At 41.2% G+C, this 16,637-nt stretch overlaps 1 protein-coding gene across 2 annotated transcripts in view; it reads left to right on the top strand.

The window, feature by feature from the left end:
- ZNF827 (zinc finger protein 827) overlaps positions 1–16,637 on the top strand; it is a 578,049-nt gene that overhangs the window by 463,279 nt on the left and 98,133 nt on the right. For both annotated transcript variants that reach the window (XM_086962262.1, XM_086962263.1), the window contains exons 6-7: positions 6,526–6,765; positions 8,591–8,648. In XM_086962262.1, coding sequence (XP_086818388.1) covers positions 6,526–6,765; positions 8,591–8,648 — 298 coding nt within the window. The remainder of the gene's footprint in view (positions 1–6,525; positions 6,766–8,590; positions 8,649–16,637) is intronic.

Raw genomic sequence — 16,637 nt, 5'->3', positions numbered from 1 at the left:
AAGGTTCAAGTACTTGGCTAAAGCAAGCTGCTCCAATCCATGTGTATAGACATCAACACAAGAATCCATCACAAAAGATGTTATGTTGTTGAATGTGAGGCTCTTTTTGCTTGCAATTTATTAAAATGTGACTCACAGCTACTAATTACACCATCAAAACCTCTGTGCCATGGCGGTGCAAGAATGGTAACAATGATGGTTACTTACACTACAAAAAGCATCAGTTCAGATAGTCTCAATTAAGTACTTCAGGCCCGTATAACAGCAAGGGCCCCAGGGGCGCAACTGGCATGTACGCCCAATTTTTGCACCCTCTGTGGCACTTTGGTGTTACAGAAGGGACAGAAGACAGTAGTTTATTATAGATAGCCGTGGCGCATATGTAGTGCCAAGGCTATCTGAAGAGGCCGTTCCATCATTTACATGAGGGCGTGTCCCCATGCAAATGAGGGAATCTCTGTGCTTCTACGCCCAGGGCAGCACGAGTTTGCATCTGGCTTGGGGGCAGAGCTTTCACTGTTGTAGCATCCTACCCCAGCCCTGGTACTTGTAAATGATCACGCCACACACGGAGGCTGGTATTACACATCTTTATTCCTCAGCGTTTAACCGTGAACTGAACATTCTAAATCATGAATTCTATAACCCACAGCCACATACTAACATCATTGTTCTGCAGAGTCCATCCGGAACCAAAAGAGTATTGTCATCTCGAACTCACAAGACACTACAACTGTAATAAAGTGCACTTTCCCTGTTTGCGTATGGCACACCTATTTAAAGGTGTGCCGTGGCGGAAACAAAGAAAGTGTGTTGTATATGTAATACGGCCCCTGTAGGTGGGGGTTGTCTGAACCAGCAATGACAAGGGAAGGAGCCTCTGTACAATTGACCTATGAAATCAACAACAAAAGTCATTCAGTTCTTTGGTCGGCGTACTCCCTCCTTTTGACTTATCAATAAACTATGAAAAATCATGCGATTTCCAAGTACTCTTGTTGTCTTTAAAGAAACATCCTTTACTATTGTGAGAATAGATATGTTTCTTAGATTCCTTATGCTATAGTACAGCTCTAACTCTATGAGCCAGAAGTAACTCTTCGAGTCTCAGTTGTTTGGCTTGATTTGTTCATGTATTTGTATGAATTTGAATGTGTGTCACCATACATGGTCTTCCCAGGGAAGACGTATTAGAACATTGGAAGGTGGAGAACTCCATTGAAGACAATGGAGTGCTCCGTGCTTCTATGGGCCGGTAAAGGCCCGCAAAGCAACATTCCAATGTTGTTTTCACAAAGGCCTCTCGGAGCCCTAGGGAATTTAAACCCCCTCGGGATCAAAGAAGCCTTTGTTTTCTTTGTTAGAACATTCTGCCCTCTAGTGGCAGAATGTTCTAATAGACTTATAGCCGTTCGTAGCTAGGCTATATGGGCTATTAAAGTCCAGCTTCTTTGTTAAAGGGCCTCGCCTTCGGCTCGGGCCTTTAACGATGGCGATGGCCTTTAATAGTCGGTATAGCCCATCACGGCGGGATGTTGGGCTTTAGTAACACATGAAGATGACCTTAGCCAACTATGTGTACCATGGATTCAGCAGCTTAAGTATTTAAGGCCTGATTCTCAAAGGTAATCTTACTCTATTATGTAAGTTACAATTTTTTTGCAATTCACAATGAATTGTATGAGTAATATATTTACGGCTGCCTAACTTTTTATGTGTGCAGTCTCTTCCACGAATGTGGATAGTCCGCACTCGTAAAGATACTACTTGTAAAATTGCTTTGTGAATTGCAAAAAAATTTAAACATGATATAAAGTGTACGGATACCTGCACTTTGCGGAAGCGAGATGAAACTGGCTGAACTTATAGGGACAGGTCGCACAGCGATTAGCCCTGAACACTGTAGGAACACTAAACAGAGAAGAAGACAACAGGATGTTAACTAGCCTACATTTAAACATCAATGGATGCATGACTGAATATGAAAAATGTAAATAACAATGTTATTTATTGTGCATCCAATGTGTAATTGTTCACTCTCATAAGGAGCTCATTTGTATAAAACATCAGGTCATGTTGTATCCGTGTGATATATGTGTAAGCGTGTCTTGATAATAAAGAAATAAAAAATAAATTAAAAAAGGAATCAAAAGGGTAAGGTTACCTTTGTGAATCAGGCATTCAATGCTTTGTACCCTGATGACGGAGGTCCTACTCTGCCAACGCAAACCTCACATAGAGCTGTGCAGGGGTTATAGAGTAAGGTTAGAAGACACAAACAAAGGAAAATTATTTTTTTAGTAATTACTTTTCCATTTGCATCAATGCTGTGTGCAGGAAATGGTGCATACTTGTTTCATTTAAGTAATATGCTGTAATATTTGATACTCTAGAGGGCTGAAGAAGAAGATTCTGCCTATGCTATAAACTGTCTCTGACATTTGTACTAAATAATCTTATCTCATTTAAAACTGGGGCATCATTTTAGCCCATGTTCAAGTGTTCACTCTTCTTGAATGCAAAGTACCCTTTCTAAAAATGTTGTGCCTGGGGTCCTTGAGATCCTGGACAGCGGGTGAGACTTTTATATTCTTTTATAAAGGCAAGCTGATTCTATGGACACGCCCTACTTTTTCTCAAGTGTTAATGGAAAATTAGTCTGAATCAAACTATTAGGGTGCCATCTTTCTTTTAGTCAAGTCAAGTTAAGTCATAGGATTTGTATAGCGCACTACGTACCCAGAGGGTTTCAAGGCGCTTAGGAGGGGGAGGAGGATTATTTGTCAAATATCCACGGTTTAAGTTGTTTTCTGAACGCTAGGTGGTTCTGGGTAAGGCGAAGGTAAGCGGGGAGTGAGTTCCATGTTTTAGCAGCCAGGTATGAAAAGGATCTGCCTCCCATGGTGGTCTTGTTGATGCGAGGAACAGTGGCGAGGGCTTGGTTGGAAGAACGTAGTTGGCGGGAGGGGGTGTAGAAGGACAGTCGTGAGTTGAGGCAATCTGGTCCGATGTCGTAGAGTGATTTGTGTGCGTGGGTAAGCAGTCGGAAAGTGATCCTCTTATTGACGGGTAGCCAGTGGAGGTCTTTAAGGTGACCAGAGATGTGTTCGTTGCGTGGGAGGTCTAATATGAGCCTGGCTGAGGCGTTTTGGATTCGTTGGAGTTTCTTCTGGAGTTTTGCGGTAGTACCCGCGTAGAGGGTGTTTCCGTAGTCCAGTCGGCTCGTGACCAGAGCGTGGGTGACTGTTTTCCTTGTATCGGAGGGGATCCAGCGAAAAGTTTTTCTGAGCATGCGAAGAATGTTGAAGCAGGAAGAGGATACGGCGCTGACTTGTCTGTTCATTGAGAGTGAGGAATCCAGGATGACGCCTAGGTTCTGTGCGTGGTCTGTCAGGATGGGTGCTTTTCCGAGGGCTTCCGGCCACCAGGAGTCGTCCCATGCAGAGGGGGATGTACCTAAGATGAGGACTTCTGTTTTGTCTGAGTTCAGTTTCAGACGGCTTTGTTTCATCCATTCGGCAACTTCTTTCATTCCTTCGTGTAGGTTAGTTTTGGCGGTGCAGGGGTCATTGGTGAGAGAAAGGATCAGTTGAGTGTCGTCCGCGTAAGAGATGATGTTGAGGTTGTGTTGGCGTGCGATGGCCGCGAGGGGGCTCATGTATACGTTGAAGAGGGTGGGACTGAGTGAGGATCCTCCATAGCTCTGTATAGAGCAGGCTTCTCCAACGAGTAGGTGGTAAACTACTGGTAGCTCTCCAGCTTCCTATAGATAGCTCTCCTGTGTGCTACCAGCCTGTTAAATAAGAAGCTTTTGCTTGGTTGAATTTATATAGGTTTATATTAAAATTGAGAGTGTATATATTTGAGACTAAAATGTATATATTTTCAGAACGCATTAGCTAATATTTGGAGAAAATAGCTGCATTTACTTACAAAATATATTTAAAGCTGATATTTGAGTGATACATCACGTGGCATTGTGGAGACTTTTTACAGATAATAATACCTTGGGTCGAAGCATTGCAGCTATGGTTGTTATGTTGCACCCAAGTAGAGGCATAATATGTTGTGAAAGTTTGTTTTTTATATTACTGCAGGCAACCATACCGGATGCACTGTAGTTGTCATTGGCAGTAACCTTGCATGTGGTGGACACTGATGCAATCTCCTCTGATGTGGTCACTATTACGACACTAATATTAGTAGCTCTGGATGACTTTCATTTAACTTAAGAGGCTTTTATTACAGAAAAGGTTGGAGTCTCCTGGTCTAGAGTATGCACACTCCTAAACAACTTCATGTATTAGGAAAAAAGATGGGGATATTTTTCAAAGTAATCTGAAAGTATTGGATTTAATTTCAAGTTTATGAATCAGGCATTGAAATAATTGCTGGACAGCTTCGGTTGCAGATAAGTAGCTTAAAAATTAATCAAACTAGTTTTCTGATTCGTTAAGAGACATTTACATTTCTATAATTCGCTATCTTCTGTAAGCTAAATATACTACGTTTATTTGACCAAGCACATTAGAATTATCTGAATCACTTTAGAATAATTTATTAGACTGTATTGTATTGTAATAACAGTATTCAGAATGTATATCCTGTTTATCTTGAATAAACAAAAATATAAACAATGTAATGCAATTTAAGTCTTATGAGTGACAGAGTGGGAATAATTCTTGAGGAATAGCTGTGTACTTTACACTGGTGTTGGGCGATAGAGTAGCCTCATTTGTCTCTGTATAGTATACACTGTAGCCCTATGGTTGTGAGTGACAACTGTTGGCTGGACTCAGACCTTAAAGTATTATTCATAGTATTGTATTACTCTTTATCTCCTAGCTGGTATTTTTCTTTTAATCTTTTTGTATTTATCTCATATGAACAGTTTTTTCTTATATATTTTGGATTTTTGATTCTTGTTCTCATGTGTTTCATTTATTCTTTTTGTATCATTTTTATGCATTCATGTATTTAAATTGTTTATATGACTTTTTCAAAACTTTCAATAAAGCTTATTTTGAACTTAAAGTATTATTCAGCTCAGAAAACGTGTGTACATATTTTTCCCACCCAGTTATTGCTAATGGGCACAGGCATATCCTGTTACACTTATTTTTAGCTTCGTTTTAAATGCTCGTGAGACCCATTTAGAAAAAGCCATTCAATATTGTATTTGGAGTTCTCGCATTTTCGCATATAGGGCCACTCAGACTGTGGCAGTAGGACTAAAGTGGGTGAAAACACAATTTTCGCCTTTTCAAGCACTAGCTCCTACCAGGAGTAGAGCCAAAATTGAGCTACAATGCATTTTAGCCGATGCACGTACCACTTGGTCAAACTTGTGGGTAGGGGCCCATGTTCATTGTGAAAAATGGTGTACTAGCGTGTGAAAAGGCAGAACACACATTTACTTTTGTCTCTTGTCATTTTTCATCATTTAGCATTTTACTGAGCCCAAAAGCACACTCGAATCACGGTGCAAATGCTATTTCCAACTCATTGTTTTTGCAGTCACATAAACCACTCGAGTCTAAATAACACTATAAATAGTCCCATTCTACAAAATTCAGGCTGATCATGAAAGTAGGGTCTTGCAACTCCTGTAAAAATGATTGAGCTATTAAAATTAATGGGAAATTTCCACCGTTTTTTAAAACTTTTAGTGAACATTCCCTTATACCTTTATTTATTGTTAATGTCCTTTGCTGAGAAGGTTCCCTTTTTTTCAGCAGTAGCAAAGACGGTAAAGTGGCAATGTGGTTTTGTTTAGTGACAGACAAAGCAAATCTTTTCTGAGAAGTAGGTTGTGAGATATTTTTATTGTCATTAAAATCTTTTGGAAATCATTTGCATAATTTTTGAGAACAGAGTGTTATTTTATGTTGTGCATAAAAGACTCGGTGTATCGTGCACGGAGGACTTCATTCAGCCTTACTGGCTCGTGTTTGCCAGTGTTAGTGGTTCAACCATGCAGTTTGTGAACATCAGCAGAAAATATCTGGTATTTGCCTAAAATGGACCTTTTGACTTGGACCAACGTGCAAAGAAAGGCAAACAGATGGTGTCTATATTCATTCTGAGACTGCTCTGCCTTTCTGAAAAATCAAGATAAGTGAATGGAATTTACATGTAAAATGTAGCTCCCTATATAAATGTAGGGATCAATTTTGACAAAATGTAAAAAGTTGCCCACCCAGAACTGGTTCAATGGCAGATGGAACAAACGATTCAAATTTCGGCTGGGTTGGTCACACTGTGTTCTTCACTGACAATAAATAACTCTAAGATGAGAGTGTGCTTCGTTTGTGAGGCTAGATTAAAAATTATTTGTCTGAATATCTGTTTGTGTATTGCTTCGGGTTTTGTTACTTTTCCTGTGAGTGTTTCACAGTAACTTATATGGTGTTGTTATCATCTTCGGCCTGTTAAAATAGAGGGTTGTAGACCATGACGTGTTCTATAAATTTTCCACCAACACTGACAAACATACTCATTTTTGCCTCCTCTTTGCCTCCGTAGCCGAAAGTTCCAAGGAAATGCAGACCACGAAGATAAAAGAAGAGCCAATGGAAGTGGACATCCCGGACACGGGAATCCCAGTCTCACCCAACCATAATTTTGGTTACAGCACTTTATTGAGGCAAGAGAAAATGGAACCTTTGCTAAAGGCACAAGAAGGCAGAGTGCTACCAGACCGAAACCTTTTCAGCCAAGACATATCGGTGAAGATGGCTTCCGAGCTTCTTTTCCAGCTGTCAGGTACAACAGGAGCAGGAGTATCTAGGGGTCAAGAAAGGGTCACTGTCCATGTATCCTTGGATTGTAAACCAAAAGGCAATGTTCCCTTTGTACTAATACCATTCATTTCAACACATCTCAGCCTTAGTGTAGTCAGTCAATCCATCAATCAGAATTTGTAGCACGCAGCACTGTCACCCCTAGGGGTATCTGGGGGCTCAGGGTGCTGTGTCTCCTTAAAAAAACGAAGTCTTGAGTTTCTTCCTGAAGTCCACCAGGGAGTGTGCTGTTTAGAGGGGATGGGGCAGGCATTCCAGGTCTTGGCAGCGATGTAGAAGGATCAGCCCCGCTGCATCTGCCATGGATGCGAGGGGTGTGTGCGAGGGAGTGTAAGGCGGAGCGCAGGTGTCCTGCAGACAGGTGGAAGTTCAGTCGATGGTTGATGTAGGATAGGCCTTGGTTGTGTAGAGCATTGTAAGCATGCATGAGGATCTTCAAATGGCATCTTTTCTGGATGGGTAGCCAGTGGAGGTTTCTAAGGTGGGGGGTGATATGGGTCCATTTGGGAGGTCCAGGATGAGAATGGCTTCGGTGTTCTGGATGGTCTGGAGTCATTTGTGGAGCTAGGTGGAAATTCCGACTTAGAGAGTGTTGCCATAGTCAAGGCGGCTGGTGATTATGGCCTGCATGACGGTCTCTCTGGTGTTGATTGGAATCCATCTGAAGGTTCTGCAGACCATGCTAACTGTGTAAAAGCAAGAGGAGGCGACTGCATTGACTTGTCATTTCGTGATCAGTTGGCTGTTGAGGATGATGCCGAGGTTGCATGCGTGGTCTGTCGGTGTGGATGTAGTTCCGAGTTCCGCTGGCCAAGAGCTGTGGTCCCATGCGGAGGTGTTCTTCCCGAAAATCAGTACTGCTGTTTTGTCGGAGTTGAGTTTGACGCATCTGGCTCTCATCCATTTGGCTACGCCAGTTATGGCATTGCAGAAGTTATTTTGGCGTTGGAGGGGTCCTCAGTGAGCGAGCTGATAAGTTGAGTGTTGTCAGCTTAGGAGATTATGTTGAGTCCATGGGATCTGATGACATCTGCGAGGGGGGCATGTAGATGCTGAACAGAGTAGGGCTGAGAGGCGATTCTTGGGATACGCCGCATATGATGTCCTTTGGTGTGGAGGGGAAGGGAGGCAAGACAGATGCTCTGTGTGCATCCAGATGGGAGTTTTGCTGTATGCCGATGTTGTGGAGTCTGTCGATGAGGTTGTGGTGGGAGACGGTGTAGAATGCAGCAAAGAGATCAGGAGGATCAGGGCCACAGGTTCTCTGATGTTGAGGAGGGTTCTGATGTCATCTGTGGTGGCAATCAGCACGGTCTGAGTGCTGTGGTTGGCATGGAATCCTGATTGTGAGGTGTCGAGTAGATGGTGTAGTTCCAGGAATTCGGTGAGCTGTTGATTGATGACTGTCTCAAGTACTTTGGCTGGGAAGTGGAGCGGTAAGATCGGTCTGTAATTTTTGAGTTTGCTGGGTTCTTTAGGAGGGGTCTGGCTTCTGAGTGTTTCCATCTACCTTGGAGGGTTGCTGTGGAGATGGAGGTGTTGAGGATGCTGGTGAGTTCTGTTCTCATTGAGTTGGCTCTGAGTAGTTTCAAGTTCCATAAAATTTGTGGCTAATCATTTTGTCTTAGAGATTTATATTTTCCTGAAGCTTATTAGCACCCTAATCCAACTTTTGCATGCCAGTGGGGGGGGATAGCACTGGCAGCATGGTCACGTTTTACTTTGCTTCTGTTGCAGCTCATATATACTGAGGTGTCACTTATTTGTATTTAAATCTTCCTTTACAGAAAAGGTGAGCAAAGAGCACAATAACAATAAAGATCACATCATCAGAACTACACCCAGGTAGGCTGTCTTTGTTGCTCTCTCTCTATTTTCTGTCTGATTTTGTCTACTTATCTGTGTCTATGTAGCAGCAATTTAGTGGCATCCATTGTTGTTTGCATATGGGTAAACCTGATCCTACTCATGCATTTGATGAAAAGTATCTGACTTCAGCCTCCTTGTGGGTTGTTCTGAGTACTACAATTTCATGTGGTCAATATGTTGTGTTTTCATGGTAGTTTGAAGGATCTTACAGAAGAGCATCCCCATCGGATTTGGATTTGAAATCAAAACTAAACAACAAACATGGATGTCTGCTTTCAGGGAAAATTCCTCCTTAACAAAAAATGCCCATCTATTTAAGAATTTCTTTGAAAATAATCTCACCAAAATATGTGTCTTTAACAATGTTATCTAAACTTCTGCTTGCACACAAGATCTTTTCCTAAACAAACTGCAAAAGCCTTTCTCCAATAACGAAATCATATCATTTATGAAAGACCACTTGCCATTGTTCATTCGTTAGATTACAGATTTATCCATCAAACATATATGGTGGTAAATAAACTTGATGCCCCCTTGTAAGTCTAACATTTTTTAAAAGATTTCTTTTTGCTTTTTGGGATGGGTATGTCCCCTGCTTGGCATATAGAGTTGTTCTCCTGCCACGAGTGATCAACTTATATGTGTATCTGGTATACTGACTTTTATTTTGGCCCTGGTGCCATGCTAACCTATGTCTTTGAGCAAAGGACTAGGCCTGTCCCGGACTATGCAAGATCCTTGCCTTCTCGTGTGACCTGTAGAGGCCTAGCAAGCGTACCCTCATTAGGGACCGAGGACTTCTGTGCCTGTCTTGGGTATATCCCATAAAGCAATGGTGGCATGATATCATGTTATTGATATGACCAGAATGTTGTATCTGTGTTACAGAGAGTGTGGCCTACAGCCCCTTCACTCAGAGTGTGGCCTACAAGCCTTTGATGTGTAATGCTACTGTGATATATGTATTTCCAGAATTTTTCACTGGCATCCCATGTATATGCTGAGTGCACATGTGTATGTGGGTGTAGTGCACCTGCAACACCATTTTGTAATGCCCTGTGTTGACATGACAAACAATGGAAGATGGGGACTGCTTCCTTAGCCAGTGGAAGTGCATAGCCTCCATTCCTGCAGCAGACTGGATGGTGGAAATCTAGACCCTGATGTGAAGAGGATGGATTCAGAAAAGGGGATGGTGATGGACAGAGTATCTGAATTAAGCAGAACACTCTTACCCAGTCAACAGATCAGGGCTTGATCCATCACCGTTTTTTAGCTCACTGCACCATCCCAGCTCAGAACCTGGCTACATGCAAATTAGTCTGTCCCTGGCCCAGTGGAGACAGGGCTATCTTTAGAAATTCTATAAGGACTTTTGATAGTATGGGGACCAGTTGGTTAATGGCAATTGTGAAGGGCGGGACTAGAGCTTTTATTGTCTTAGATGACGAGTTATTGATGTGTTAAGTTGGAAAGTCAATAAAAACATAATTAAGAAAAAACTCTTTCCCCATGTTGTTCAATTCATAAGCAGAGCCACTGATACGTTTAATTGAGATAACTGGCATCTCTGTCTGCCATTATACAAATGTCAATTAACCCTTTCTGAGTTCTTCTATTGTTACCAAAGTTTTGATGTCTGCTGGTTCACTTCTGGATGGCAGAATAAACTGTAGTGGTGGCTGCGCCTAAACCAGCTCTGCAAGCTAACACATTTTGATTTCGATCATACCCCCAACTCTGACTGAATTCACCTGTCAACCAGTTTATGAAATATGCAAGCTTGTCCTCTCCTGCTACTGGAATGTTAAAACAATGACATAACATCTTGTTATTATTAAACATTTATGAGTATATCCACCACCAACTGCTTACAGAAAAGACAACTTGCTATATGTAGCCCTAAAGGATTCAGAACCCCCCCCCCCCATGCACGAAGCCTGGATTGAGTAGAAGTAAAAAGCTTTTCTAGTTTGTTTTCACATGCACTACTCTTTGTTGGTCCTAGATGGAGACTCTAGGTGCATGGTACTTGGGCATTGTAATCACAGCTCTCTTCCCTTTGAGTTGAATTGAATCACAAGTGTGAGAATAATGGTAAAAGGATTAAAGAGAGCATACAATCTCCATAATCAAAACACAATTTCTTTTTAAAAACTGTCTTACTTAATATTTCAGTACTTGTAAAAACCTTGGGTGGGCTGAATGACAGCACACCATTATTGAAATAGAAGTAACAGAGTAGCTGCTGCACTTCTTGAGTACCATAAATTGCACTCGCACTCCTTATGCAGAGTCTGACAACTATGAAACTCCTGGGCCTATGTTCGCTTCCCTGCATAGTTTAAAGCACGTGTGCAGGTGTCGCGAGCCCGACATAAGCCGTGGGTTTGAGAACTATGAGTTGAGGCTGTGAATCTTGTGCAATTAATAATTGTTTTTTATTTTTAAACTCAGGAGGATCTTTGCACCCTTCTCCAATCTAAGCCTTGGGGTCAGTGTATACTCACCTTGCCCCTTAGGTGGTCTTTTTGCTGAGTGTGGGGACCATGCCTTGCTCCCTGTAATGATGGCATCAACAGAGATTCTTCAGTTTAACCAGCCAATTGGAGTGCTTCTTTCTGCAGTCTAAGTTGTGAGTTTGCAGCCCTACAATATATGGCCATAGAAAAAGATTCCCCGTCCAATAGACTACATTTCTTTTTTTAATTTGGATCCACTGTTAGTCCTTGAACCCAGGTTCGTAAAGCGTTCACAGTATAATGGTAAATATATTTCTAGTATTTAAACCTTTAACGACCATTGGCACATTTTTGTAATTCTCATTTCTGAAAAACGACATACTGACGCACACATACACACATGTTAAAGTGATGTTATAGTTAGGGCTTGTAGTAATATGAAAACTATTGTTTTGAAGCATAGAAAACACTGAAATTCATGAGTTATAGAATAATGAAATGTTGTTACTTTTCTTCTGAGGCTCCCACAGGAGGGGACCCAGCTTGGCCATCCCTGTGTGATCTTACGTGGAGACCGGACCGTAATACTAAGTGCAGACACCCTGTGAGCTCCAGCGGGAGGAGTGTGGGGTACTGCAATTCCATGCAACCAGTAAAAACTGGAGTTTCCGTCATCCCATAACACGGCACTGCAAAAAAAATAATAGAAATTACATCTGAGGTGGGTGTCCATGGGGGTTGCACAACCATTAAAAGTTGGCCAGAAACAGGGGGTTGCACAATGGGGGATGTGTGCAGACACTCAATCCCAGTCACAGATCTAGGTGCCAAGCCAGGTCTTCCCTGAACCGGAACAAGCATCCTGGGACCGGTATCGGGGTAACACCCCTCATGAGCGAGGCTAGCATGAATCCAGTGGCAAAGTGAGCAAGGGACCCACATCTGGGAATGTCCTGCCAACTTAGGGCGAACAAAGCAAACTCAAGGAGATGATTGACAGAACGCTGAAACTTTTCAGACGCTCACCCACAGTCACTGGGTGGCAAAGTGAGCTAAAGAACGATGATGGATTCAAGCCAGATCTGTGACTGGGGGTGAGCATCTGAAAAGCTTCTGCACTCTGTCCACCATCTCCTTGTGTTTGCTTTGTTCGCTCTAAGTTGGCAGGGTATGCCCAGACCTTGCTCCCTTGCTCTCTTTGCTACTGGATTCAAGCTCATGAGGTGTGTTACCCCGAAACCGGTCCCAGGGTGCTTGTTTCTGGTTCAGGGTAAATCTGGCTTGGCAGTACGAGCTGGACTGTTCCTAAGAGGAACAGGGTCAAGACTGATTTGCATATGGCTGGGTCTGAACTTGAGTGGTGAAGTGAGCTAAAGAACGATAATGGATTCAACCCAGATCTGTGACTGGGGGTGAGTGTCTAAAAAGGTTCAGCACTCCATCCATCATCTTGTGTTTGCTTTGTTCGACCACAGGTGTGCATCATCTGTGTCAAAAAAAGTCCTGAAACGGTGAGCAAGATAAAAAAAGTGTAGTTTACGCACGTGTTAACGGCTGATGGACCTCAGAGTCCTTCTGTGCCAGCGATGTTTTCATAAATCGACGTAAAGAATAAAGCAAAAATGTTAAATGTTAATCCTTAAGCATAACACTAGGCAGACAGCTTGTTGGTGTGCAAAATATTGTTTGTGGCTTTTTTTACATTGTTTGGTGCAGACCTTTCTCCAAATAACATTGACACTATATTTATTGTATTCAAAGTAAAGCTAAAAGTTTGCAGACAAAATGGGGTGAGCATTGCCCCCCTCCCCCAAAAAACAAAACATTTATGGGCGGGTGATGATTCTGTAGGAAATACTTTGCTTTTCAAAAGCCACATATGTGACTAAAGCATTGTTTGCCCTATATATTGAACATAATTGGATTTAAAAGTGGAAACAGGCTAGTGAGATTTATACAAACATTAAGATCACTTGAATTTTAAACGGATATAGCTCTAAGATCTTGCCTGGTGTGTCTTACCTTGTGGAAATTACTGTGGTTGTTTTATGTTTCCAATCTTAACTTTTGGGTGAAGGTTTGGTATGGTATCCATTCATAGTTGTCGCCCAACTCCTGTGCAAACAGGTCTGCTTCTTAAAATGTAAAGTGATACTTGTATAGCGCACTACTCACCCGCAAGGGTTTCAAGGCGCTTGTACGAATACCGCTGTGGAACCCATCCTGGCTTTCCCTGTGAGGCGTCCACTCCTGGGCACCCCCAAGGTGGAGGCCAGGCATCCTTAGCATTGTGGGGGCCGTTGTGGAGATTAAGCAAGCTATTGCCCAGAGTTGCAGAGTGGGACTCCATGATTGGAATAGGCATCGAGGCGAGAATTATCAGGTCCGTGAAATTTTTGATCCCAAGACCCGCCGAGGCGGGGAATTGAACCCTGGTCCCGGGCTAGACCTCTGCATCAGGGTCTGCCGCTCTAACCATTGAGCGAATTCTTTATAACTGGGATTGTGATTGGAGAATCCACTTGCATTCTCTCCTCCTTATATTCTCATTATGATAGTGATCAAATTAAAAACCTAGCATGTGAGCAATACTCTGCATACATTTATAAGCCAGTTTTTCAGTGTTCTGTGCTTTTGTCTTTGAAGAGGAGATTCTTCCTTATGGAAAGTGCATCATAGCAAGAAGACCACAAAGTTCTTGTCCTCCTCAAACCCTAGACAGGATTACAAAACCATTTTGGCTGGCTGCGTGTTTGTTGTCTCATCCTATAGTGGAGTAAATCAATATGTTATTTATGATTTGCTTCTTGAATGCATTGGCTAAAATTCATTATGTACTGTGGCTCAATATATCACTTTCAAATTAAATGGATTACATTTTCATTTGTCTTCTGGGTAGGTTGACCTCGTTTAATGGGTAGCCTGAAATGACCTCTAAGTCTGATAAGCACCTTGAGTCACAAGTGTTTTATACTTGATTGCTGTCCCACAGCTCGGGCTACAGGTGAGGCATTGAGTGGCAATTGCTTCTATTTTGAGGATTTGCATTTATCTACATGAAATCTTGTTGGCTGGTAGTGCCTTTAACCATTCTACTGCACACTTCCGAATAGATGTGTGGCGTGTTACGACACTGCAAGTAGGATTTATAACTCCAACTTCATTCCGTAATGGATAGCGGTACAGATTTCAATAATATCAGCCCCGATCAACTGTCCCTCTCCCATTAGCATTCTCCAACGTCCCTGTTCCAATTCCACCCACAAGCATTCTCTCCACGCACTAGGTAGTAACCTTGCATGTCGGGTAATGCCAGAACATGACACAAGGCTTCAGACTCAAATGAGTTTATAAAGTTACCTTCATCAGAAATGATGGCCCTGAACTTCAAAAAAGAGAAAAAAACGTGTTAAGATCTTCAAGAATAGTATGGTGAGACAGTAAACAAACAACTAATTAAAAAGTAATATTATGTGTGTCATAAACGCAGTATTCAGATTAAAGCATCTCTCTTGGGTACTTCTTCACCATTTTGGAGAAGACTTCAGTGCCTATTGTCCTGGTCATCTGTCTAATGAAGTTGAAGCAATGACTCTGTGAGTGGGTGTGCGCGTGTCTGTTGTGCTTACTTAGGGTCTTTCCATTTAGTGGTAAAGCAACAATGTCCCTAACACAGAATGAATACAGAAAACCTAACAGGATAGTGTTATTTTTATCAGAACTCAGAAGAGAAAACTAGTACCAACATGGCAAAAGCATAATATCCAAGAGTAACAGGTGGATGAAAGTACTAAGAACTTTTTAGAAAACACAATTTCTAAAATACATGGTTTATTCAGTACAGTACATAATTGTATACATCAAATCAATATCATAAAAACACATATTAAAATACAATTAAACATTTCCTGTCACCAGGAAAACAATAATTTGAAGCAAAACAATAGTTTGAAAAAACAGTTGTCGACGCAGCGGTTCGTTTTTTTGCTTTAAAACACCTTCTTCAGGACAGTTTTTCTGAATGGTAAAAACATACAATTAATCACATCATATTTATTACCAGCCTTTTTTTTATTAAACTTCAATAAAACAGTTTGACATGGTACAGTTCCAATCTACATTCTTTTAAGCATACTATTTTTTAAACAATTCTGAGCTCAACACAACGTTGAAAACATAACTACTACCTACGAACAAAATTGACACAATTATATGTCATTTGGACACATGTATGTTTTATATATCTACTGTGTGACAACTACTGATCTCTGAAATCTTTAATAATTCATGGTAGTTACATACCTCAAAATCACATCCAAGATGTGAACAAATAATATTGGAATTTTCACTTTGATAATACGGTCTATACCGTACTTTGAAAGTACCAGTCTTCTCATCAAGGTACACACCTTCAAGACATAATTTAAACATAAACTTGAAAAAAAACTATTGCGGTATTTTTATTCTTCATTTTTCGGATATATTAAGTTAATTACCTTGGCTAGTCAAATTCCCAAGGTGTTATCATGTATACAGGAGCCACCGTTTATTCGGAAGTAGACTCTAAAGAAACTTATTTGAAGTGTCAATCAACAGGCTTAGCACTGGCATATATTTTTTATATACCCAAAGGTTACATTGCATCTCTTATCGTTTAAAATAGACAGGGCGCCGAAACACTGCAGCCGCAATCAGTTTACTGCATTTATACGAGGTGCGCAGTTATCAGGAGTTGTCCTCCTGAAAGGGTCTTTTTATATGACCATCCGAAAATGTAGGATCAAATCGTAAGCAACATTCTAATATTAAAGTTTTGCTGAATTTTTAACTAAAGCAGACATTTGTGGAGATTGAAATGACCTGAACTCGATTAAATTATTTGTGGCACTGTTATAGTTTATTTATATTGTTTGGCTGATGTTAATTCCCTATCAGAAAATGTGCTCGTGTTTACATAGGTTGACAGTCTCACTATTCAAATTTAATAGCAGAATGATTGACTCTTTCTTTGCCTTCAAGAAGAGTATATTGTGGGTAATTGACCAATACCACAAGGTACGAAGTGTAATTTGTTTAGTAAACATAGCATTCTGCTATTAAATCTCTCTCATTCATGTGATAATCTAAAGTTTTCGTTTACACTATTGTCCTCTTAATTATATCTAGCTGTTAGTCCTGGTAGCTTAAGCAGACATTTGCACTAAAGATGTATTCACTGCTGGACCACTTTTTTTACCTATTGGTTAAATGGTGTCTCTTGCTTGGGTTGAATGTTGTTACTTTCCATAGGTGCCATTAAAGTTTTGATACTTAAAAGAAAGGTGATGATTCTGACCCGAATAATAATCAAATTCTATCATTGCTTAGTCCTCCATCACAGTTATTTGCTAATATCTTTGACTGAATGGTATGAGACTGCTACCCAAACAGGCTTCCATAAGGGTGACGCTGTTCTGGACAGTTCAGTGGACTTGGTAGTCATGGTTGTTAAGGCAATTTTTTC

Source organism: Lissotriton vulgaris, chromosome 3_1 (assembly GCF_964263255.1).
Source record: "Lissotriton vulgaris chromosome 3_1, aLisVul1.2, whole genome shotgun sequence".
Lineage (NCBI taxonomy): Eukaryota > Metazoa > Chordata > Amphibia > Caudata > Salamandridae > Lissotriton > Lissotriton vulgaris.
Note: the sequence above shows the minus strand (reverse complement) of the source record. Positions and strands in the feature narration are given on the sequence as shown.